This window comes from Balaenoptera ricei, chromosome X, assembly GCF_028023285.1.
Source record: "Balaenoptera ricei isolate mBalRic1 chromosome X, mBalRic1.hap2, whole genome shotgun sequence".
Lineage (NCBI taxonomy): Eukaryota > Metazoa > Chordata > Mammalia > Artiodactyla > Balaenopteridae > Balaenoptera > Balaenoptera ricei.
Window position 1 is genome coordinate 92823326 of NC_082660.1, and position 25993 is coordinate 92849318.

The 25993-nt window shown below is 38.1% G+C and overlaps 2 protein-coding genes across 2 annotated transcripts in view; both read left to right on the forward strand.

Annotated features, from left to right (window-relative positions):
* The window catches only part of GPRASP3 (G protein-coupled receptor associated sorting protein family member 3), a 32299-nt gene extending 20505 nt beyond the window's left edge, over positions 1 to 11794 (forward strand). Inside the window, exons 3-4 of the transcript XR_009500145.1 lie at positions 10134 to 10286; positions 11576 to 11794. The gene's annotated coding sequence lies outside the window, so the exon portion shown is untranslated. The remainder of the gene's footprint in view (positions 1 to 10133; positions 10287 to 11575) is intronic.
* Positions 11795 to 22203: 10409 nt separating this feature from the next.
* LOC132357139 (late histone H2B.L4-like) lies at positions 22204 to 25451 on the forward strand. Its single transcript, XM_059910433.1, has 3 exons — positions 22204 to 22319; positions 25003 to 25125; positions 25202 to 25451. The coding sequence occupies exons 1-3, from the start codon at positions 22204 to 22206 to the stop codon at positions 25449 to 25451; spliced, it is 489 nt and encodes a 162-aa protein (XP_059766416.1).
* The last annotated feature ends 542 nt before the right edge of the window (positions 25452 to 25993 follow it).

A 25993-nucleotide genomic window follows, 5' to 3' on the forward strand; every position in this document is an offset into this window, starting at 1 on the left:
TTTTCATTTTCTATAATTTTATGTAAGTGGAATCATACAGTATATACTCTTTTTATCTGGCTTCTTTCATTCAGCATAATATTTTGTTGCATGTGTTAATAGTTCATTCCTTTTTCATTGTGGTAAAATACACATAACATAAAATTTACCATTTTATCCATTTTTAAGTGTATAGTTCAATGACATTAAATACATTCACACTGTGGTGCAACCATCATCACCATCTATCTCCAGAACATTTTTTGTCTTCCCAAACTGAAACTCCATACCTGTTAAACAATAACTTCCCATTCCCCACTCCACCCAACCCCTGCAACCCCATTCTACTTTGTGTCTATAAATATTTGACTACTCTATGTACTTCATATAAGTAGAATCATAAAATAATTTTCCTTTTGTGTCTGGCTTATTTCACTTAGGACAATGTCTTCGCGGTTCACCCATGTTGTAGGATGTGTTAGAATTTCATTCCTTTTTAAGCTGAATAATATTCCAGTGTGTATGTGTGTGTAAAATATATATATATACCTATACATACATACATATATATGTAATTTATCAATTCATCTGTCAGTGGACACTTGGATTGCTTCTACCTCTTGGCTCTGTGACTCTGTGAATAATACTGCTATAAATATAGTATCCGGAATGGAGTCACTGGGTTTTATGTTTAACTTTTTGATGAACTGCCGTACTGTTTTCCAAAGCCAGTGCACAATTTTAAATTCCCACCAGCAAAGCACAAGTTTTCCAATTTCTCCACATCCTCTCCAAAACTTATTTCCTGGGTTTTTTTCCCTTAACAATGGCCATCCTAATGAGTGTGAAGTGATATCTCATTGTGGTTTCAATTTGCATTTTCCTAAAAATTAGTGATGTTGAGCATCTTTTCAGGTGCTTATTGGCCATTGATGTATCCCTTTCGGAGAAATGTGTATTCAAGTCCTTTACCAAGTTTTAAATCAAGTTGTTTATTTTTTGTTATTGAGTTGTAAGAGTTCCTTATATTCTTGATGTTAATCTCTTATCAGATATATGATTTGTAAATATTTTCTCCATTCCATAGGTTGCTTTTTCACTCTGTTTATAGTGTTCTTTCATGCACAAAAGTTTTAATTTTGATGAAGTCCAATTTATCAATTTTTTTCTTGTGTTTTTGGTGTCATACTCAAGAAATCAGTGCCAAGTCCAATGTCATAAAACTTTTCCCTTTTGTTTTCTTCTGACAGTTTTATAGTTTTAACTCTTACATTTAAGTCTGATGCACCGTGAGTTAATTTTTGTGTATGGTGTAAAGTAAAGGTGGAACTTCATTCTTTCGCATATGGATATCCGGTTCTTCCAAAACCATTTGCAGAAAAGACTATCTGTTCTTTACTGAATGGTACTGGCACTACTGTTGAAACTCATTTGACCATATATGTAAGGGTTTATATCTGGATTCTGTGCTCGATTCCATTGGTTTATATGTCTGTCTTTATGCCAGTATCACACTGTTTTGATTACTGTCGCTTTGTAGTAACTTTTGAAATCAGTAAGTCTGAGTCCCCCAACTTTCTTCTTCTCTTTCAAGATTATTTTGGCCATTTGGTGTCCTTTGAGATTCCATATGAATTTTAGGGTGGATTTTTCTATTTCTGCAAAAATGTTGTTTGGATTTTTATAATGATTCATTGACTCTGTAGATTGCTTTGGGTAGTATTGACATCTTAACAATACTAAGTCTTCCAATCCAGGAATGTGGGCTGCTTTCCAATTACTATGTCTTCTTAAAAATTTTTTTAGCAATGTTTTGCAGTTTTCAGTGTACAAATCTTTTGCCTCCTTGGTTAAGTTTATTCTCAAGTATTTTATTATTTTTCATGCTACTGTGTGTGAAATTATTTTCTTAATTTCCTTTTCAAATTGTCAATTGTTAATGTATAGAAATGAAACTGATTTTTGCATGGTTTATTTGTATCCTGTAACTTTGATGAATTCATTTATTAGTTTTAACAGTTTGTGGAATCTTTAGGGTTTTCTACATACAAGATCATGTCATCTATAAACAATGATGATTTTATCTTTTTCTTTCCAATTTGGATGCCCTTTATTTCTTTTCCTTGCTTAATTGCTCTGGCTAGAACTTCCAGCACTATGTTGAATAGAAGTGGCAAAAGTGGGCATCATTATCGTGCTTCAGATATTAGCAGAAAACCTTATTGTTTTAACCATGGAGTATGCTTTTAACTGTGGGTTTTTCATACATGGCCATTATTATGTTAGGTAGATTCTGTCTATTCCTAGTTTTTTGAAGTTTTTATCATGCAAATATGTTGAATTTTGTCAAACAATTTTTCTACATCGAGATGATTGTGGTTTTTTTCCCCTTCATTCTGTTAATGTGGTGTACTACATTGATTGACTTTCATATATTAAACCAGCCTTGCATTATAGGAATAAATCTTATTGGTTATGGTATATAATCTATTTAATATGCAGATGAATTCGGTTTGCTAGTATCTAGTTGAAGATTTTTGCACCAATATTCATAGAGATACTTCCCTGTAGTTTTCATTTCTTGTAGTGTCTTTGTCTGGCTTTGGTATAAGGGTAATGCTGGTCTCACAGAATAAGTTAGGAAGTGTTCCCTACACTTCAATTTTTTTGGAAGAGTTTGAGAAGGATTGGTGTTAATTCTTCTTTAAATGTTTGGTAGAATTCACCTGTAAAAGCAATCTGGTCTTGGGCTTTTCTTTATTGAGAAGTTTTAAAAATTATTTTTACTGATTCAATCTGCTAAATATTTTGATCTCTTCAGACATTTTATTTCTTCATATTCAGTTTTGGTAGGTTATGTGTTTCTAGAAATTGTTCATTTCATTTACGTCATACAATTCATTGACATATAATTTCCATAGTACTGTGTTATCTTTTTTATTCTGTGAAACTGGTTGTAAATATCCCCAATTTCATTTATGATTTTAGTTGTTAGAGTCTTCTATCTCTTTTTTATTAGTCAGTTAGCTAAAAGTTTGTCCATTTTGTTTATCTTTTTGAAGAAATTAGCTCTTAGTATCATTGTTATTTTTCTATTATTATTTTTTCCGTTAAATTTTCTATTCTCTATTTTATTTATCTCAGCTCTAATTTTTATTATTTTCTTTTTCCTACTAGCTTTGAGTTTAGTTTGTTCTTCTTTTTCTAGTTCTTTAAGGTGTAAAGTTAGGTTGCTCATTTGACATCTTTCTTCCTTTTTAAATATAATAGCCATACATATCCCTCTTAGCACTGGTTCTATTGCATCCTATAAGTTTTGGTGTGTTGTGTTTTCATTTCATTTGTCTCAAGACATTTTCTATTTTCCTTTGTGACTTCTTCTTTGACCCATTGGTTTTTCAGACTGTGTTGTTTAATTTCTATATATTTGTAAATTTCCCTATTTTCCTTCTGTTACCGATTCATTCCATTGTGGTTGGAGAACATACTTTATACAACAGCTATCTTTTCAAGTCTAGTGAGACATGTTTTGTGACATAACATATGGTCTATCGTGGAGAATACTCCACTTGCAATTAAAAAATTGTATTCTGCTCTTCCTTGGTGGATGTTCTGTATATGTCTGTTAGATCCAATTGGTCTGTAGTGTTGTTCAGGTCCTCTATTTCTTTATTACTCTTCTCTCTGGTTGTTCTATCCATTAATAAACGTGAGATACTGAAGTTTCCTACTGTTATTGTAAAGATACCTATTTGTCTCTTCAGTTATATCAATGTTTGCTTTATATATTTTTGGGCTGTGATGTTTGATGCATCTATGTTTAAAACTGTTATATCTTCTTTCTGAATTGAACCTTTTATCATTATATAATGTCCTTCTTTGCTTCTTACCACTTCTTGTATTAAAATCCATTTCGTCTGTTATTAGAGTAGCCACCCCTGCTCTCCTTTGGTTACTATTTGCATGGAATATCTTTCTCCATCCATTCACTTTCAACCTATGCATGTCCGTAATTCTAAAATGGTCTCTTGGACACAATGTAGAGTTGGATACTGCTTTTATAAAAATCCATTCTGGCTATCTATGTCTTTTGATTGGGGCATTTAATCATATATTTAGACTCATTACTGATAGGGAAGGACTTACTTTGCTATTTTATTGTTTCTGTATAGCTTATAGCTTTTTTGTCCTTCATCTCCTTCATTGCTGCCTTCATTTGTATTTACTTGATATTTTTGTCACTACACATTTTTATTCCCTTCTCTTTTCTTTTTGTGTATATTCTATAAATATTTTCTTTGTGGTTTTGATGGGCATTACATATACTATCCTGAAGTTATAATGATGTAATATAAATTGAAACCAACTTCACTTCAATCACACACAAAAACTCTACTCTTTACCGTTCTGTACCTCACCCCCCAACTTTATGTTACTGATGTCACTAATTTCATTGTTATATATTGAGTACCCATTAAAATAGATTTGTAATTAATTTTTGTGCATTCGTCTTTTTTTAAACATCTTTATTGGAGTATAATTGCTTTACAATGGTGTGTTAGTTTCTGCTGTATAACGAAGTGAATCAGCTATACATATACATATATCCCCATATCTCTTCCCTCTTGTGTCTTCCTCCCACCCTCCCTATCCCACCCCTCTAGGTGGACACAAAGCACCGAGCTGATCTCCCTGTGCTATGTGCATTCGTCTTTTAATTCCTGTATAAAATAAAGAATTGAGTTACAAACCAAAATTATAATCATACTTGTTTTTATATTTGTCCATCTATTTACTTTTGCTGGAGATCTTTATATTTTCATATGACCTCAAGAAACTGTATGTCATCTTTTCTTTCCAATTTGAAGGATTCTCTTTAGCATTTCTCATGAGCAGGTCCAGTGGTAATAAACTCCCTCAGCTTTTGTTTGTCTGTGAATATCTTAATTTCATCCTCATTTTTTTCAGTCTTCAAAATATTTTATTACAAAATACAGTACAGTGTTGGTAGAATGTTTCCCAATGTTCTCTGATATATACATTGTTGAATGAAGCACTTCAATACCTGACAGTGGCCTACATGAATCTAAGAATTTCTATAATAATTTCAATCCCCTTAGAGTTACAGACAAAATCTGTAACCAGCAATGGAATGGGGAGACAATTTCACCCTCATTTTTGAAGGACAGTTTTGCCAGATTTAGAATTATCAGTTGACTTCTTTTTTTTCCTATTTTATTTTATTTTATTTTGATAAGAACACTTAACATGAAATTTACCCTCTTAAAAATATTTAAGTGTGCAATACAGTATTGATAACTATTTATATAACATTGTACAGCAGACCCCTAGAACTTATTCATATTGCTTAACTGAAACGTTATGACCATTGATTAATAACTCTTCACTTCCCCATCCCCCAGCCCCTGGAAAACACCATTTTACTCTTTAATTCTATCAATTTGACTATTTTAGATATCTCAAATAAGTAGAATCATACAATGTTTGTCTTCCAGTGCCTGGCTTGTTTCACTTAGCATAATGCATTCAAGGTTTATCCATGTTGTTGTATATTGCAGAAATTCTTTCTTTTTTTTAAGGCTGAGTAATAATCTATTATATGTATATGTCACATTTTCTTTATTTACTTATCTGTTGTTTCTTTATCTTGGGTATTGTGAATAGCTTTAAAATAAACATCACAGTGCAAATATCTCTTTGAGATCCTGATTTTCAGTTCTTTTGGATAAATAACCAGAATTGGGATTGCTCAGTCATATAGTATTTCTATTTTCAAGTTTTAAAAGAACCTCCATACTCTTTCTGTTGAGCAGATTACTGTGCACTGGTTATCAATACCAAGGGTGTAGGGTACACTGCACTGGTTATAAATCCCAGGAGAGGACTATAAACATTCCTGCCACTGCATTTTGGTATCAGAGTTGCCAAGAAGAACACAAAATCTCATACACTCTGGGATTACCAAAGGGGAGAGGGAAGGGGGAGGGACAAGTTAGGGGTACGGGATTAGATACAAACTTCTATATATGAAACAGATAAGCAGCAAGGATATACTGTATAGCACAGGGAATTATACCTATTATCTTGTAATAACCTATAATGGAATGTAATCTGCAAAAATACTGAATCACTATGCTATACACCTGAAACTAACACAATATTTTAAATCAACTATACTTCAATAAAAATTAAAAAAATAAGATACAAGAATCTGTTGTACAACACAGGGAATATAGCCAATGTTTTATAATAACTTTAAATGGAGTATAATCTATAAAAATATTGAATCGTCCACACAAAAAAGAATATATCTGCCCCTCGATAAAGCAAATGTCATTTCCCCCCTATGTTTTAAAAGCCATTTGAAGACATACCTTATGGCAGCTTCTCTTAACAAGGAATGTGGTCACACATACTTTAAAAATTTTAGATTATTGTGCAGAACAACATTTAGTCCCAAACAAATTTGTGCAACAGAAAATACATATAAATTTGACATGTTTACTTCTTCTGCTTCCCTAAAGTTGTCTGATTAAAAAAAAAAAAAAGAAACATGCAAATCAGGAGGCATTCAGGGCCCTGGGAATGTGGGGACCCATAAGACCACTGTCTTGGGACCTTGGCCCCTTTTACTTCTAGCCTCAATGGGCCTGTGAAGACAGAAGCTGAGCAGTACATTTGGAGGGAAAAGGAAGAGGGACTCGCACTTTCTGAGAACGGATTTGCCGAGAGAGTCAGGAATCTGGTGGAGCTTTACCCCACTAGTAGTGGAGGGGGCAAGAGAGTGTGAACCACAGATGTGACTGTATTTGAAGGGCAGAATGATCTGGAGAGCATGTGGAGAGAAGAAGGAAAATACACACACATTTCTATCTTGACTATGATAGAATCAATGCCATTTCTATGTAGTGGAATGATGGGGCTGGGGAAGGGAAGAAGGTGATTATTACCATTTCCACTCAGTTGAGTCATGTAACCCATGAATAGAGTTTGGGGTAGGGAATGAAGTCACCACTTGCCCCATTCCCTGTGTTTTCCTGTGCTACATAGGACCAAAAGCTATTTCTGTGTATTTTGTACAAGATCCTACAGTACCAGCCAGGAGATCTCCCTGGGTCCCAGGGGCAGACCTCACCTCAAAACTCTAGGATGATCTTGGGTAAGTCACTGCCCAAAGAGGAGGTGGTCTCACCTGTCAAAGAAGATCACACCAGCCTCTTCTCCCAACCAGCTAGGTCTGGGCCAGAGAATAAAGTCATTTCCATTCAGAAAAACACTTTGAGTTTCTAGAAGGGAGATATTTTTCCATGTAAGTCCAAGAAATTATTTTAAGAGTCATGCTGCAGGCTCACCAGAATTCTACATTCAGTCACTATATCTAAGTTCAATTCAGTTCAAAATTCACTGAGTTCCAGACCCTGGGCGAGGCTCTAGAGATATTTGTTGATGCATGGTAGGGTAACTTCGTGGTTAGTATCAATGGGCTTTAATACCATATAGTCCTGGGAAGGGCCATTCCTCTGTCTCCTACTAACCATGTGACCTAGACCAGTTCCTTAACCTCTCCATGCCTTGAACTTCTGATCCATAAATGGTGATAAAACCTTAAAGGGCTGTTTGAAGATCAAATATGTTAGTATCATTAAAATACTTAACATTGGTCTGGCATAGAAATGCAGGCTACACTGGACCTTCACTCTTTTGTTCCGCCATCTTAATGTTGCGTTGTGGCTCTGGCTTTACCTGGTGGTAATATAACCCATTTCAACATGTTCTACCATTTCAAATACATTTCTTTTACACAGGGAAACAAAAGCTAAGCAATAAATGTTGGGTTGAAAATGCAGATTTTGATAAAGTTTATAAGAATGATCCTACTTCAGTTTGTAGAACTGGTATAAGGATAGAAAAAGACTTGATGACTCTCAATTTTATAAGTCATTTGCATGTATTTAACAAATATTTATGGGGCATCTATTACATGCCAGGCCCCATAAGCCTACAAATCATGTCTTCGTCTCAGAACGTTTTTCCAGGCTCCAGACCCATGTATCCAACTACCTGTCAGAAATGTATATCTAGAGCAGTAGTTCTCAAATGGTGGTGATTTTGCTCCCCAGCTCCAGGAGACACGTGGAAATGTCTGAAAACATTTTTGGTAGTCACAACTGGGGGTGCTACTGAAATCTTGTGGGTGGAGGCTAAATATCCCACAATACATAGAACAGCCTTCACAACAAGGAGTTCTCTGACCCATAGTATCAACAGTGCTAAGGTTGAGAAAACCTGCTCAAGAGCAAGGTAAACGTTACTACCCACCCTATGTGCACAGATTCAGAGTAGAACCCAACTTTGGAATCCAACAACCCTGGATTAGGATACACTCTTACCACGTGTGTCCTTGGATAATGTATTTAACCTCTCTGAGCCTTGGTAGAGTGTGCCTTGGGGGAGGAATGAGTTGTAACAGGGAATACTGATACTTAACTTACAGAACAGTTGTAAGAAGTTATAAAAACAGTATGTAGAGTTCCTAACACACTGGCCAGTAGTGGGCCCTTGAAGTGTTAGTTTCTTTCCCACCCTACTTTCTAACTTAGAAAAGCACATGTGAAATATACCATTTATATGGAAAAAGGGGAAAAAATGAAAAGTAATCTAACACTCCAACAATAGGGTTTCACATTAGCAAATATTAATAATGTTGTAAAACTCATTATTGCATAAATCTGGATAAACAAGTGCTCTCATCTTGTAGTTCGTTGAGATATATATTAGTAAAGAGACTTTAAATTTCACCTAGACAGTATTTAAAATGTTAAATATTCTTGTTCTTTGACAAAGCAGTCCCACGTGTGTGAATTCAATTTCCAGATACACCCTAGGGAGCCCCCTATCATCAATACTCATCTGTCTACACTGCTCAGGGCTGAGCTGACCTTTGCCCTAGCTGGCTCTGTGCCTTCACGCCCCAACCTCGCATGACTCATCCCTTGATCCAAATAGGATAATCTGTCTCATGGCTGGATGTGCAGCTTTTATGAGCCATCCAAAGAGCAACCCCAAGTGTTGATATGGACCCGTGCTCAGGTCCCTCCTCCTCCAGGAAGGGCCTATAGAACTCTTACCTCACCCCTGTCTGGGAGAAATTTCCCTTCCAGGCCTCCTCTGTGTCCTCAGATGTCCTCCCCTCCCTACCAGGTACAGGCAGCACATTCCATGGTGTAAAGTCAAGCTTTCACAAAGGACAGAAGAAACATTGGCTTCAGACAGCTTCTGCTTCCAGCCCCATCATAAACCTCCCATGTGGCAGAGGGAGTGAGTACCAACCTGGCTTCCTGCTGCAGGGAGGGTAAATACAGAGAGAACAGAGATTAACCACCTCAGCAGTACATGTCCTGATACCTTTGCTAGAGCACTGCCACCAGCAACTAAAGGTACCCAGGCTGCCAGGTCCCACCCCTGGCTCTAGCAGTTGGCATGGGGAGCAACCTCTTTGCCATTTGTCTCTGTGCTTAGAAGCACGTGCTTTGGAGTCACACACATCCATGAAGAGACGATAGCAATACCTCACCACCAGGGTAGTTATAAGGATTAAATCCAGCCACTAACTTGAAGAATGTAGTGCTGGGCCCCTCTAAATGATCTACTTCATAAATAGTAGCTGTCTTTCCTCCCCAGATCAGGCTACTCCTATTGCATTTTGACGTGTCTCCTCAGCCAGGGAGTCTTAACCAGGTGGCACATTAGAATCACCATGATGATCCCTGTCTAAACTTTCACCTGAAACTCCCTTATTGGTGGAAATATCAATAGTACCTCTGTATCAAAGGCCATTAATCCATTATAAGATGCCCGAACACCATCTGCTGCAGAATCCTTCTGCTTGTTAGAGGTCAATCTTTTGTTCTATTCAGGCCTTCATCTGCTTTACTCAATGTCCCCCTATTTAAATGTTAATATCATCCAAACATCACAGAAACAGCCGGAATAATGTTTGACCAGATATCTGGGCACCTTGGCCCAGTCTTGTTGACACATGAAATTAACCATCACACTTACTTACACTAAAAATCATTTCTTGGTTGTCTGGAATCCAGATTTAACTAAGTGTCCTCTGTTTTATCTGGCAGCCCTACATGTGGAGAGCTCTGTGGAGAAGACCCAAAGTGCTCCAGTCAACAGCCCCAGTGAGCTCCCAACATATGCCAACATTAACCCTCATGCATGTGAATGGGCTTTCTTGGATGTTCCAGATGAGAGGTGCCTCCAGACTGCAGCCTCAGGTAACAGACACCAAACGGAGCAGAAAAACACCCAGTCAACCCACAGAATCCTGAGAAATAATACATGGTTATTATTTTGTTTATTGCTAAGCAGAAATGGATATTCAAAACATTGTGATCTTGCTGAATGTTACTTCTTTTTTTCCTGTAGTCTGTTATCATTGGATAATATAGAGATTCTCTTATCCTTGAAGGCTTGGTAGGACTGTTATCATTTTGACTACAGTTTGTGTGTTGGTTTATGAGAGGGAGAACATTTCTGAGCATTCCATCAATTCCTTCTTGAGGGGATTTCCTAGGGAAATTTTCACGATATATGATACATTAGTCTTGGAAATTGGAAAATAATTCCATAATAATTATGGAATCACACTATAATCACAAAATTAATGTACTAAGAAAGTGTTGCCACAATGGCTCCATGGGAGGAGCCTCAGAAGGTGGTTTGGTGAGTATTCATTCAGAACAAAGGGTATTTCTTCACTTTGAGAAGTGTTTCTCAAAGAAGGTGTCCTGAAACAGTTTTTCTTGCTACAGAGACTGCCTATGGCAAGAAAGTCACTTTCTTTGAGTACACATAGACGAAACTCTTCTACCAGACAGCAGATAGATATACATTGCAGTCTTTGGCCTTAGAGACTGTCCCAATACAGCACTACTGAATGGACAAGTCTGTCCAATTCTGGACATCATTAATAGGAAGCCCATTTGCCAGCAAATCTAAGCCACTTTCTCCAATTTCACCTTCATAAGGAATCAAGTTGATGTATTGTTCTCCTTATTCTTTTTTTCATTTCTTGGTTGGTCTACATAAATCAGACATAGAGCAGAGGTGTATTTGAGGGGGCAGTAATGACACAAGCATTTTAAAGCAATAACATAAGAATAGCTGGTGAGCTAGAGAGACACAAAAAAGGGAGAATTGTAAGCTAATCGTAAGACACACCCCTAAGGGCAGGGCAGAACACATGCTACCTATGGGCAGCTTGCTATAAGAGTTTTGAAGAGAGAGGGTCTGGGCTGCGAAACCCCTGTTTCTCCTTCCAACCTCATGATTCAGGTAAGTCATTCCTGCTTAGCATGGCCTATAATTTTATATGCTCACCCTCTCATCTCCAAGAACCCTAGGATACCTCCCTGGGTCTCTGTATACTGACAATATTCTCCTACTGCCTCTTTAAAGCAAAAAATTTCTGACTGTAGGAACGTGCTTTGTTCCAACAACATGTGTAGAGTTCTGCCAACTACCCGGTCCCAGTCTAGTGCCTTTAATTATTATGCTTTCTCAGGTGGTAGCCTGAAGAGCAAAGGTGATTTTATTTCAACGAAAGACCATTGGTATAGCAGGGTGAGGAGACATTTCCGGTGTGGAGGCCAAGCCTACGCATTGTGGTTGCCATAGAAACCAGACGTCACTATGGCGACCGTGAAGACTTTTCTACCGAGGCATACGTGGCCTGACGAGAAGATCCGGTCATGCCTTCAGGTGTTTGGGACTCAGCTGAGGGTGCGGGTCCCCGGTGGGGGCTGGACCACGCTGGGGTGTGGGGAGACAAAGGGATCCACATCCAAGTCACCTCTTTCCCGCTTTGGGGCTCGGTGCCTCCGCTGTTTCATAGGTAAAGCCATTGTGGTCCCTCCTGGCCCCAGTGAGTGCGGTGTCCTGCTCCAAGGGTGTCCTGGAGCCACTTTCCTTCTAAAGGCAGGGTTGCGGGAGGTGAGACAAGTAACTACTCTCTCTGAGCCTCAGCTTTCCCCTCTGTAAAGTGGAGATAAGAATGCCCTCCCCACAGGGTCGCTGTGAACATTCAGTGATAACACATGAATAAGCCAGCGGCCCTGTGGTTGTTGCGGGATCATGAGTGCCTGTATGAATTCAGGCCACTTCTTATTCCTTTTTAACATTTTTTGTTTTTTGTTTTTAAGTAGTAGATAGAGGAATAACTGAGAAAAAAAAGAAAAGCCCTGATGAGAAGCCCATTGTAACATTGGGTTGTTACAATCACTACCCAATTGTTTCAGTGTCATTGTCACTAACCCAGTGCCTACCACGGTGCGGGGCACATAGTTACCCCAGTAAAGCATGGTGATTGCTGGATTTGTCTCTCCCTTTGCAGATCCTCATGCTGGTGGCCTTGCTCATATCAGGTGTCTGAAAGAGGCAGGTTCTGAGCATCTGTGTCCTGATGGCTGCTGGAGCTTCTACTCCAGGTTCAAGGGCAGCAGTCCTCAGGAAACCACAACACTTCACATCTTTAGTTGGATATGACACCTGACTCAAGTGAGTTCATAGATCTGAACAAAAGCATGTTGTAGAATAGCTCCTGTGAGGTTCACAAACTAGCCTAAAAGTAAGGAAACTACTTTGATCTCATCTTGGAAGAAGAGGTTTAGCAGGTGGCATTTAATTCCATCAGCAGCTACATGCTTTGCAGTAGCCCTGATGCCCATCTTAGAGATGCTTTCTTTGAAAGCAATTAATTGTCTAGCTTGAGGAAGGCTCTTTATGTTTAACATGCATGTGCATAAATGTATATATATTTTTCTGACTGTATAAATAATAATCAGTGATTCCTATATATCTCTCAGATGGTTGTTGAAATATGCCATTGGTTCAAAGGTCTTCCTAGCAATTTAATATTGTAATATGGATTCTTCCATGGACACCATGTTTTTATCCATTGTATAATGAAATTTTTAAGATGCCAGGAATTTTTCAACTGTTAGTTAAAATGTCAGTTACAAGAATGTTTGTATTTTCAAAAATATTAATTACCCTATAGTTTGCCCTATTATGATGATACCAAACCATGTCCCCTAAAATAACCATATAGGTTTAAATGTCATTAGTATTATTTTTTCCAGCACATAACATTTTTAGTTCTGTACTACATGGCCTCCCTAGCCCTCCCACTGCCCTGTCCCTAGGCAAAAACAGTTATCTGCCACTATGGATTAGTTTTCATGTCCCAGAAATGTATTTAAATAGAACCAAAGAAGTTTTATTATTTTTTTTTTGGTCTGGGTTTGTTCATTCATTGTAATTATTTTTAGATTTGTTCATTTTGTTGCATATATCAATAGTTCATTCTTTTGTATTGCTTAGTAGTATTCCAGTATATGAATATACCACAATTTCTTTTATCCATTTACCTGTTAATGGATGTTTGGGTGGTTTCCAATTTAGGGGTCTTTTAAATAAAGCTTTTATAAGCATTTGCGTATTAGTCTTTGTAGAGACATAGACTTTCTTCTTCTAGAATAAATACTTAGGAGTGCAATGGCTGGATCATGTGATAGATGTGAGATTAACATTACAATAAAGTGACAAACTGTTTTCCAAAGTGGTCATACCATTTTTCATTTCCACTAGCAGTTGTATGAGAGTTCCATCCCCTATAGTCTTGCCAAGACTTGGTGTGTTCAGTCTTTTTAATTTTTGTCATTCTCACAGGGATGTAGTAGTATTTCATTGAAGTTTTCGTTTGCATTTCCCTAATGATTAATGATGTTGAGCATTGTTCCATGTAGTACTTATTTGATATTTGATTTTTGGTGTGTGAGCAATGTCTATTCATAATTTTTGCCCATTTATTTGAGTGTCTTTTTCCATCTTATTGGCTTTTGTGAGATTTTCTATATTCTGGATACAAGTCCTTTATCAGTTATATGATTTTCAAACACTTTCCCAGTCATTGGCTTGTCTTTTCATTCTCTCAATGGTGTCTTTGGAAGAGCAGAAATTTTTACCTTACAGGAAGTACAATTTATCGATTTGTTCATTTACAGATTGTGGTACTGATTTATCATCTATGAAATTTTTACCTAATCTAGTGTCACAAGGACTTTCTCTTGTGTTTTCTGGTACAATTTTACAGTTTTTGCTATTATATTTAGGTTTATGATATATTTTGAGTTGAGTTTTGTATATGGTACTATATATGGATCACAGTTTATGTTTGTGCATGTGGATATCCACTTCTCCAAGCACCATTTGTTGAAAAGACTATTTTTTGTCCACCAAATTGCCTTTGTAGCTTTGTTGTAAATCAGTTGTTCACATATGTGTGGGTCTATTTTTTGACTCTTCATTTTGTTCCTTTGATATACATTTTCACCTTCACCACAAACCACACTGTTTTTATTCTTGCAGAATTAAAATGAGTCCTGAAATCAGGTAGTGTTTATCTTCCCACCCTGTTATTGTCAGAGTGATTTTTCATGGTCTAGGTCCTTTTTATTTCCATACGAAATTAGAAATCATCCTGTCAGTTTCTTTAAAAAAGTGTCTGCTGGGATTTTTATTGTGATTTCATTGAATCTGTAAATCAGTTTGAGAATAGACATCTTAACAATCCTGTGTCTTCCAAACCACGAAGATGGCATGTCTCTCTATTTATTCAGGTGTTGTTTAATTTTTATGAGCAATGTTTTGTAGTGCTCAAAGTATAGGCATTGCACATCTGTGGACAAATTATTCCTAAGTATCTCGTACTTCTTGTTACTATTATAAATGGCAGTATTTTTAATTAAAATGTTAAAATTTTCATGTATTTTATTTTTGTTGAATTGTCAGTAGCCAAATATTCAACAGAAAGTGTTGGGGAAGCTTTTTGAGTGAAAGCACAGGCTACTGTAGAATGGAAAGTGTATTTGATGCATAACTTGCGTTTCCTGTATTTCCACATCAGCTTTTACCCATTATTGGCAATCTACTGAAATTATGGAGAAAAATGTCCCAGAGACAATTCTACAAGTCATCTCCAGAAAAATCCATCACTAAAATAGTCCAGTAGCTTTGAAATTTTTGTGTGATCAGAAATGAATCTGTTGAATTGTGGGGATTTTCTTCTTTATACACCAGTGAATCCATTCAGTGAATTCCTGGGATATTGGGTGGTGAGAGAGAATGGGGGGGTGGGGGGGAGGAGAAGGAGGGAGAGGGAAAGAGAGAGCATGTGTGTATGTGGGTATGTATGTATGTATGTACGTATACACTTATGTGTATATTGCTAAAGCTTCCAGGAACCTTTATTGTGCAGAATACTTGAGGTTAATTACTGTGTGTTATGTCAGTTCTATTTAATTCCTATCACATATTGGAATGTAATCAGGGTGGATATTGTTTGTTTTTTCCCAGTTTTACTAGGCCAGCATAGTTACCATGGTGACTCTGTGACTGCAGTGAGATTTGACGCAGTCTGAGCATCTATTTATGATTCTTACCTGAATCACTTGTTGCTATGGTTTCTTTTAAGTATTGCTTTTCCAATTTTGTCATTTCTTCTAGAATTATTACTTAGCATTTGAGTGTAGGGTCAAGCTTTCCCTTTTCCCCATCATTAATTAATTATTAAATAATTGTTTTCGTTTGTATAAGTATGACCCCTAAAGTCCTATTTTTCTCAAAGGGTTTATTATCATTAAGTATTTTGATGCTCAAATTGTCCCAGAATTGGCCAGTGTTAGCCCTTCAAGTTGACCTCTGTGTCCATTTGACACCTCCCTCTAATTCTTTGCACATGTACGTTCTCCTCTATAGAAAAAACAAATCTAAAAAAGTCAATGCACCAAGAAGAGAACACAACAGATGTTAAATTAAATAAATATTATCATAAGCATTAACACTCAAATGACTTGAGGTAGGAGAAGGAGTCATCTTACTTCTCTTAACTGCTGAACATCCTCCTCTTATTTTGATGCAAGGAGCTGGAGACATGTCCCACTACCAAATCTGGATGCCTGTACTTAAATCACCATGGTGCAAAGCAAGTACTTGAACAGAAAAACAACAGGGAAGCTATCACACCTCCTTCCTACTCTATCTCGGGGTTGAGTATCACAGGAAGGCTGTTATTGGTTCAGGCCTGGTCACTCCACCACTCTTTGGACCAATAGCTGTGGCTCACGGGCTGCCAGTCCCTCCTCGGCTGCATCAGTGGAGGGTGGGGCCTGAGCTCCTCTCACTGGATACTCTCATCATCCAGTGATGCAAAATTGCAGGTCCTGAAGGTCTGAAGGTTCCTGCAAGGTCCTGAAGGTTCTAAAAATCAAAAAATTCTCGATTGGGAAACAATAAATTGTATGAATCTGAATGAATTCCAGTAGTAATTTCAGAAACCAGTGACTTAAAAAAGTGAATTGTTTCTTGGAAGTTGCAGGTAGCTATTTTGTAATATGTTTGAGTACTCATGTGTGCATTTAAATGACTTAATATTATGGGACATGTCGAAAAAGGTTGAAGAGGGATGTATTGGTGGGCTTATTTGCTTCCTCACTTTATCTCTGGCTATATCACACATAAAGTATCTCTAGTAAATTCCACAACATCCTCCCAGGGAATGAGAATTAAAATGTAAAATAAAATTAATACAAAAATAATTTAGACCTTAAGGAACTCTATAAAGGCTGACCTAGAACTAAAATGACTGTTCAGGTAAGTTATGAAATGCAGTATGGTTAAGGAATAGTCACAATTTTTGTTGGAACAAACTGCACTACAGACATATATTCAAGTAGAACTGATAATGTTTGATGTTTGCTTCAACTTAAAAATGTTTTAGTGATGGGCACTAGTATGGCACAGGTCGAAAAACTAGAGTCAATCTGACCCTTCAGTGCTACAGGTCTTTTCCTGACAAGTGAGTGGCTCTGAAAAGACCCTTTGGTTTGCGAGGCTCAGGTGGTTCTGAAGCAGCTCATTTGAGGATGGTGTACCTGATGACTGCCTTGGTGGCCTAGGACATGGCGTGCTTGCCAATCTCCCTGGGCAGCAGCAGGGGCACGGAGGTCTGGATCTCTCTGAAGGTGATGGTGGAGCGCTTGGTGGAGCTGGCCAGGGGTGCAGCCTCCTCGGCGATGGGCTCGAAGATGTCCAGGCCCTCGTGAAAACCTGCTTCAGCACCCTGGGGAAACAGGTGATGAAACTGTCTGGGCAGCAGCGGCGACAACGCCTTGGCATCTTCTGCTTTGGGCTCTTTGGTTCGGCCTCTGTGGGCTCTTTGGTGCCCAGGCTTTCCTCAGAAGAAGTCTCACGGCAAGGCTCGGCCATGTCGGAGCCACCTTCCCCACAGCTCAGAGGGAAGGACAATGAGGCTGCTGAGGGCCAGTGGCCGGGTTTATAATCCCTGCGTTCTCTGATGTCACAGGCAACGTCCATATCTGACTGGACAAAATGCAAGGCAGGGAGGCCTGTCACTAAGGCACCCCACGTCACGTGTCATTGGATGCCACCCTGCTTGGCCTCCCGTCAACCAATCCCAGTGGAAATCTGGTGACCTTTAAACTTTCCGTGACCTCCACTAGAAAAATCTTTGAACTATGCCCCATGTAGGAAAAGGTCATCCGTTCACTTCAGCTGATTTATGCCTACTATTTATGCAGGAGAACTTTGAAAAGATGTCACCGAAGTCACCTACATTGAAGAAAAATCAGTTTGAGTTCCCTGAGAGAGTCTCTATAACTCAAACCTTTGCCACCATCAAAATGACTCTGGCCACTTGGGGGCCATTTTTCTCAACACAGAATCTTCTCTTTCCATGGTTGAGCCACCGTGGCTTGAGCAGGAACTCTCTGACTTGGTCAGCAGAGTGCGCCTCAAAATCAGTCATAGGACATAACTGACCAGCCCTTACCTCCAATTCTTATCAAACTTACAGGGAATCAGAAAGAACAGTAAAACCACATTCTCCAAAGACAGGCCACAAACAGAAATCGGATACTTGTACATAAATACTAAAAATATTTAACATTTAGCAAATTTTAATTTTTTTTAACATTACTTAGGTACCCCAAATACCACACATACTGGAATTGATGAAAAAATATGTGTTAGTTGAAAGAAATTATTTTTCTAATTCCCTAGAAACCTTCCGAGTGAGAAGAAACTAATCAGTAAAGGGGAAATATTTAAAAATTAGAAACACATTCCTTTCAAAAACCTACGTAACTCAAGCAAAGTATATCTTTAATGTATTTATGTAAAAATAAATTACAGACATTGAACCAAGAAGGACTTAGGAAGACTTGAAGAAATGGAGGTCTTCAATGAGCTAAGATCCTAATGGTCAGGTTTCCAAGTGTGTTTCCTGTGAGGGCTTCAAGGAGCGGCTAATTCTACTGCTAACAAAATAGTTCCAATCATGAAAGGATAAATGCTATTTTTTATTACTGGTAAATACAATATGATGATCAAACCATGGAAGAAAGTTTACAACAGGGAATTCTTTGGACCATAATGATAGTGTTAACATGAACCCCAAAGCTACAGGAGGACACCTTTGTGATTACAAATTCTCAAGGAGACTTTTCCTGACCCCAAATCTAGGGCATGGTGTAGAATTCTTTTTTTCTGGCATCTTCCCTTTCCATTAGAAAAAGTCCAGTTTTTCATTAAGGGTGCAGCCATTCAAGCAACCACAATTATTAAAGATCTCAATGAAGTATTAATTTCTGTCACTTTTCACACAGAGGTGAGCATTTTCAATAATGTATATAAATAATTTTGTCAAGTTATTTTTCATGTCTTGAATGGAAATTTCCCCCATTTTCTATTCCATTTATTGACCAAAACAGAAGTGTAACTGACCCTTTAAACTACTCTGCAGCGTAAAAGACAACTAACACTCATACTGGTGCCATGGAGGTACCTCTCCAAGGGGTTGTCCAGCAGGATAGGCAGATTTTTACTTGTCGGCTCAGAACTCTCAAACAGCAAAGCAGAAGCTATGTGTCCTCTTAAAGATTAGCTCTGTAATGGGCATAACATCACTTCTTTCATACTCCATTGGTCAGAGCAATTATAGGCCTGCCAGAGTCAAGAGGCAGGGGAACAGACATGCTTAATCCATCCGAGAAGTGTCTGGGAATGAGCAGCTTTCACAAATCTAACAAATAGTGCCACACAACACATGCTTTTTGAGATGCTGCTGGGTGCCACACACATGATATGTCCGTAGCACAAGGTCCTGGGTTCCTTGGGCCACAGTGTTGTTAAACTATGGAATACTTTCCCACTTGACTCACTCTTATCTGGGTGAACTCCTGCATGCAGTGAATCCCTATAATCCAGGGCAAACCTTTCCCTCTGGTGGCATGAAGTTTCTGACCATTGTAGACATACCATCCCCCTACTCCTGGGCCCCTGGACATAGAGATACAGACACACAGATTGACAGAAAGGAGAATGTTTCGAGTGAGTACATGCTTCAAAGAACTCTACCAGAATCTGGTCTGGATATCAGATTTTAATTTGATTGCCTCATTCATGACCCTAACTCCAAGTAAGATTACATTTGAGGTACTGGGGTTTAGGACTTCAATATAAGAATTTCAGGGGACGCAATTCAAAGTATATGTGATATGAAACCTGAGCTGTAGATTGGCACATGTGCTGACTCTTCCATCATATTGATTATTTAGTTTCCCATTAAGAGAAAAAAGGTGACTTCATTCATCCTCTTTTCACTCCGACTATTCATTGCTTAGTTTAATTTTTTTTATTTTTAGCTTCTTACTTCTGTGAAGGGAGAAGATACTCAGGGATTTCAACCCTTAGGAATTGTTTATGACTTTCTTTAAACTCCATTATTAGTTCAATATTTTAAAGGACTGTATTTGTACTTTTAAAATAATTTGTAATTTCTTCTGTGAAGAATATCACTTTGAGCCAAACAAAGAGGCAAAATCTGGATAATCTGCAAAAATCAAAACTTTCCTTGATGACTAATAAGAACCTGCAGTATAAACAAACAAACAAGCAAAACAACGAATACTAAACTTTCATTGGGTTACTTGTATGGAAATATGTTAATATAAATGTTTCAGACATTACATGAAATTCCTAAAAACCTTATATGTTCTGGTATAATGTTATAGGTCATAATCCTAGTTATTACTTTAAAATGTATATCTCAGAAATAACTAATTTTCTTGTCAACTGCATTATTATGAACTTTCATCAAATCTTTAACCGTGGTCATTTTTAAGTCTTTTGTCATTTACAGACAGTTCTGGGTGTACTCTGATGCTTTTGCAAATATGTTCCTATAAAAGGGTTTCATCTTCAAGAAATTCATGGAAAAGACTGTGACAAGTACAGGTTTCTGGTAACTGACTGTACTGCTGAACTGAATGAATAAGCATTTTCAGAACTCTAATGAATAACTGATGAACTCATAAAAGTGCTAACAAAAGATCAAGATGAAAAAAAAATTAATTACATGGGACTGAGTGAACTGATGAGGATGAGTATAATTTTTGTGACTTTCTGTTTGAATTAAAAAAAAAAATCCCACAAGGACTCAGAGGCAAAGAATATACAAATCAGTTTTCACTGCAAAGTAAAGCAGCTGTTACAGTGGAGGATTACTGGACTGAATGTCAATATTATGACATAGTATGAGTGTGTTTCATGTTTGGTAATTGCAATCATTGTTGCTTTTGTTGTGGTCAGCCATGTACAATGCTTGGTGTCAGTCTATTTATCTCTTGTAAAAATAAAATACAGTGTGTGTGTGTGAAAAAAAAAAAACTTTCCTTGAACCCATAAGAAGAGGGACAGGAACCTCCAGGAGAGACAAATCTATGTAGCTTTAGCAGAACTGTATGAACTCAAGAGAAAGGTTGTGGGCAGGGCAAGAAACTAGAAATTGTTTTCCTAAGTAGTGCAGCAGGAAGGGAGGAAACGCCTGATCCAGGACTGGGTACAAATTTCTTTGTTTGTTTTTCAGCCCATTGTGGAAGATCTCTGATGAGCCATTATACTTCCAGAGTTCTCCTTGGGAAATTAGAGTAAGGATTTAGGATAACTGGACCCCCTTCATGAGGGTCATTAGTTAAAATTATTCGGGAATATTAGAAAAATCTCATTAAGGAACTTGAAAAAAAAAAGAATTTTCTTTCCAAGGTGATGAGGAAAATTGTCAGGAGATCAACTACAAGTAAATCCCTCTGAATAGTGCCTTGAGATCGTCATACACATAGGGGACAAAACTTTGGGAGCCAAAGCCTCTTTTGAAACCGTGCTCATTTCAAAGATAGAACTGTAAACCAGTTGGAATGCACAGCGTAAGTCATTTTATTTCCATCATGCTCACTACCGCTGCTTCAAAATCCTAGTGTTTGTCCATATGACATACAAATGTTTTGCCAATCTTGATCTTGCATACTAGTCTCATACATATTGTATTATGTGAGAAGTTATTTTAAGAAAATGAATCTGTTGAGACATTTTTATAGCTCTTTGGGTGTTTTGCACCTAAAATTTCAGAAATAGAATAGAAGGATTAGTGAAATGCCATTTAAAATATACCATATAGACAGTGAAGACTGGGAGTGCAAAGGTGAATGACAGATATGAAATCTAGGATAGAGAGAGGAAAAATGGGTTTTGATGTTGAAGACTGGAAGATAAAATGAGTACATCTGATCATTCACTTCAGAAGGTGATTGAAGAAAAGGGGCAATTATGATCTAATGGTATGGTTAACAGTAAAGATTGAAGTAAGGTCCAAACTTCCAGTTATAATTAAATAATTCGCAGACATGTAATATACAGCATGGTGGCTATAGTTGAATACTGTATTGTATATTTGAATGTTGCTAAGAAAGTAGACCTTAAAAGTTCTTATCACAAGAAAAAAAATTTGTAACTGTGTGTGGTGGTGGCTGTTAACTAGAATTATTGGGGTGATCATTTCATAATATATACATATATCGAATCATTATGAAACTAATGTTTTATGTCCATTATATCTCAATAAAAAAGACTAATTGAGGGAAACAGGTTTACTACTTCAATAAGTAATTATAAGCAACCCTGGAAAATAGTATTAATATAGCAAACATATCCCAATCAAACTTATTCAACATTATCTTTGTTACAGAATTCATTGAAAACATAAGAGAAAAGCCAAACATGGTACAGAAATATCAAAATCAAAAAGTTCAAGAAAAAAAACCTATTCCCCGTTCCCTAATATCTGGAGATGCTACTCTAAGTCATTCAGATGAATCTGATTCTATTCCTTCCAAGTTTGTAATGTATTCTTTGTGAAAATGCAAACATTCATTATATGAACAAAAGATTAAAGAAATTTTACATAACCAATGAGATATAGCTGGACAGAGGATTGGTGAACTAGACGACAGATAAAATAATAGAAATAATATAGAATACTTCACAGAAAGTAAAAGGAAAAAAAAGGATAAAGGTGAGGCAAAGAGACTCAAGGAATGGAGTAAGTAGGTGATAAGTATCACATAGGCATTCCAGAAGCATAAAACTGGGTGAATATTGGAAAAATACTATTCAAAGGAAAATGGCTGGTAATTCCCAGAGTTAGGGGGAGCCATAAGTTCCTCCATTCAGGAAGCAGACCTGACAAATCATAGTAAACCTTCAAGGTAACCCTAGAGATCAAAATAGCAGACAAAAAGACGCAGTGCCTAAAAAAGGAATACCAAACAGTGTGACTGCAGACCTCTTTGTCTTAATAAATTGAAGCCAAAAGCAAGTGCTGAGAGAAAGTAACTGTCATCCTGGAGTTGCATATCTAGCCAAGGTATCATTTAATAGTGAAGCTATGCTACACATGAAGATGGACCTCCCCAAACCACACTCAAATGTAGACTTGCTCCACCGGCTGCTGAGAGTACAGTCAGGTGCTAATCCTCAGCCATTGACCCTTTCAGATATTTCCTCAGCTTCAGAGAGCTAATTTGCCCAAAGTTAGGGACTTCCTGAGACGGTCACATCCAATGTCTGAACAAGGGGAGGGTATAAATATATGTCTCATCCCATCCTCAGATGGTAATCCTGATTAACATTCCCACATAATTAACCCCATCTCAGTGCTGGCTTCCTTCTAGAGCTTAACTGAGAAATAAAGACTTTTGAGAAAAATGAAATCTTATCGTGTTTACATCAACTGACACCATGTTAAAGGAACTTCTAAAGAATGTAATTTAGGAAGATGGAAAAAGATCACAGCAGATGATCTGAGATGCAGGTAGGAATGTTAATAGAATAAATTAGCAAGTAGAGGTAAATGTAAAACAATGACTGTACACAAAAGTTGCAATAATGATTACAGTTCCTTTGAAGAATCAAGTAAACAAGACATAGCTAAATACTGCAGTTATGCAACACTTGGATGATAAGAGTGTCCAACGAGAGCAGCTCACGTCCTGTTCACTGGTTCGGCCAGTGATGGACTGGAAGCTTGTGAGCCACAGCCTTTGGCCCAGTGTGGGAAAGTGGCCAGGGAAAAACAAATAAAAGCATTCTTGGGAGGTTCAGACTTGGAGATTGTGGAGGAAACTGGAGGGGTTCCTTCCCTGTTGTTTGCTTGCTAGCTTGTTTTTAATCACTGTAAGTTAATGATTTGAATTCAGAGATTGTACTGTATGTGTCTCTTGTCCCTTGTATACAAGTAAGGGAAGGATTTGACTACTAACACATCAAGTGGGATTTTTGTATTTTCATTGGTAAATGGGATTCTTTAGAAATAAGGAACGGCAAGCTTCCTTCACTGGTTTTATCACCATATTACATTTTCTGGTAATAAAGATTAGCTTTCTGCTTTCATAATTGGAAACATTTCATGAGCAGTAGAAATAGCAGTTCTTTAAAAGTGCAAATGGACACAGCTTTGGAATCTTGACCATTTCAGATGAAACCACATTGATGAACCCCCCCCCCTTTTTTCAGTTCTTCTTAAGTCATTTTTTGATTCCAATTCTGCAATTTATTGGTAAGGAAACACATTAAAGAAATGCCTTTGTCTGTATTGTCATGTATTCTTGCAAGAAATACGCTTTTATTTTAAAGAACTTCCCATTTATTCCTTCCATTCTTCCTATGGTGTTTTCTTAGAGAATTAATCATTGTTTTCAATCAACAACTCTTACGTTTGTTCACAAATTCAAGCATGTGGGGTATTTTGAGGACCTAAGGAATGTTAAGAAAATTTTATATTTGAGAAATGTTTAAGTATTTTTACTAATTTTAAAAGTATTCCCATTTCTGTTTGTGTTCCAACTTTGGACAATGTGGCTTTGAGATTTCAATTTTTTCTCATTCACTGGGGGTTTTGATCATAATTGGAGGCAGTAGATGGTCAATTATGTCCCATGATTTCGAGGAGCGCTCTGCAGACCATGTCAGAGACTTCCGGCTCAAGCCACGGAGGCTCAGCCATGGAAAGACAAGATACTATGTGGGAGTAAAATGGCCCGCCAAGTGGCTAAAGCCATTCTGATGGCGGCAACGACTTGAGTTAGGGAGGTCAGACTCGCTCAGGAAGCTCAAACTGATTTTTCTTCAGTGTAGGTGACTTGGGTGACATCTTTTCAGAGTTCTCATGCATAAATAGTAGGCATAAATCAGCTGAGGTGAACTTTGCCTACATGGGGCATAGTTCAAAGATTTTCTGGTAGAGGTCACGGAAAGTTTAAAGTCACCAGATTTCCACTGTGATTGGCTGACTGGAGGCCAAGCAGGGGGCCATCCAATCACAGGTGACATGGGGTCCCTTAGTGACAGACCTCCCTGCTTTGCATTTTATCCAATCAGATGTGAGCATTGCCCGTGACATCATAGAAGGCAGGGAGTAGAAACCGGGCCAAGGGACCTCGACGGCCGCACTGTCCTTCCCTCTGAGCTGCGGGGAAGACGATTCCGACATGCTTGAGCCTTCGTCTGAGACGTCTGAAGAAAGCCCGGGCACCAAGGAAGCCGAGCCGAAGAAGCCGAAGCGCCGCTGCAGCCGCCGTCGCCGCTGCAGCCGCCGCCGCCGCTGCAGCCGCCGTCGCCGCTGCAGCCTCCGCCGCCGCCGCTGCAGCCTCCGCCGCCGCCGCTGCAGCCGCCGCCGCCTCTCTGACGGCTTCGACAGCTTTGCCACCTATTTCGGAAGGGTGCTGCAGCGGGTCCAGGAGGGCCTGAGCCTCTCGCAGGAGGCCGTGAACGTCATGGATTCGTTCGTGAAGGACATCTTTGAGCGAATCACCGATGAGGCGGCGCGCCTGGTCCGCTCCAGCAAGCGCTCCATCCTCACCTCCAGAGACATGCAGACCTCCGTGCGCCTGCTGCTGCCTGGGAAGAGGGGCAAGCACGCCATATCCAGCGCCACCAAGGCAGTCATTCGGTACCTAACCGGCAAATGAGCTGCCTCCGGACCACCTGAGCATCGCAAACCAAAGGATCTATTCAGAGTCACCTCAGTTTTCTTAATAAGAACTGTATTCTGATAAACTTTGATCGACTTTATTTTTTAAAGTGTGTCATCCTGCTAATTTTTAAACATCTTTTTTACAAAGAACTAAATATTATCAACTACATTTTAATATATCTATGGTCTAATTTGCTCAAAATGAAATAGTGAGTTTTGTTCAATAATGTTGCATTATACCACTTTACTAAAGAGTGAGTTCTTTTATCTTTCTAGGTCAACCTTTCACAGGGTCTGTAAGATAAAGTTATTTACCTTTTTCACTCTCATTTTCTCATGAATGTATGGCAAAATTTTCCAGAGATTCATTATGTACCGTAATGACAACAAATTAAGTGCAGGAACATGTATAAGAATTCAACAGACATATTAGAAGAGATATTAAGGAGGTTTTCTTTTTCTTTCTTTTAAATTGAAGTATAGTTGATTTACAACGTTGTATTAGTTTCTGGTGTACAGCAAAGTGATTCAGTTATA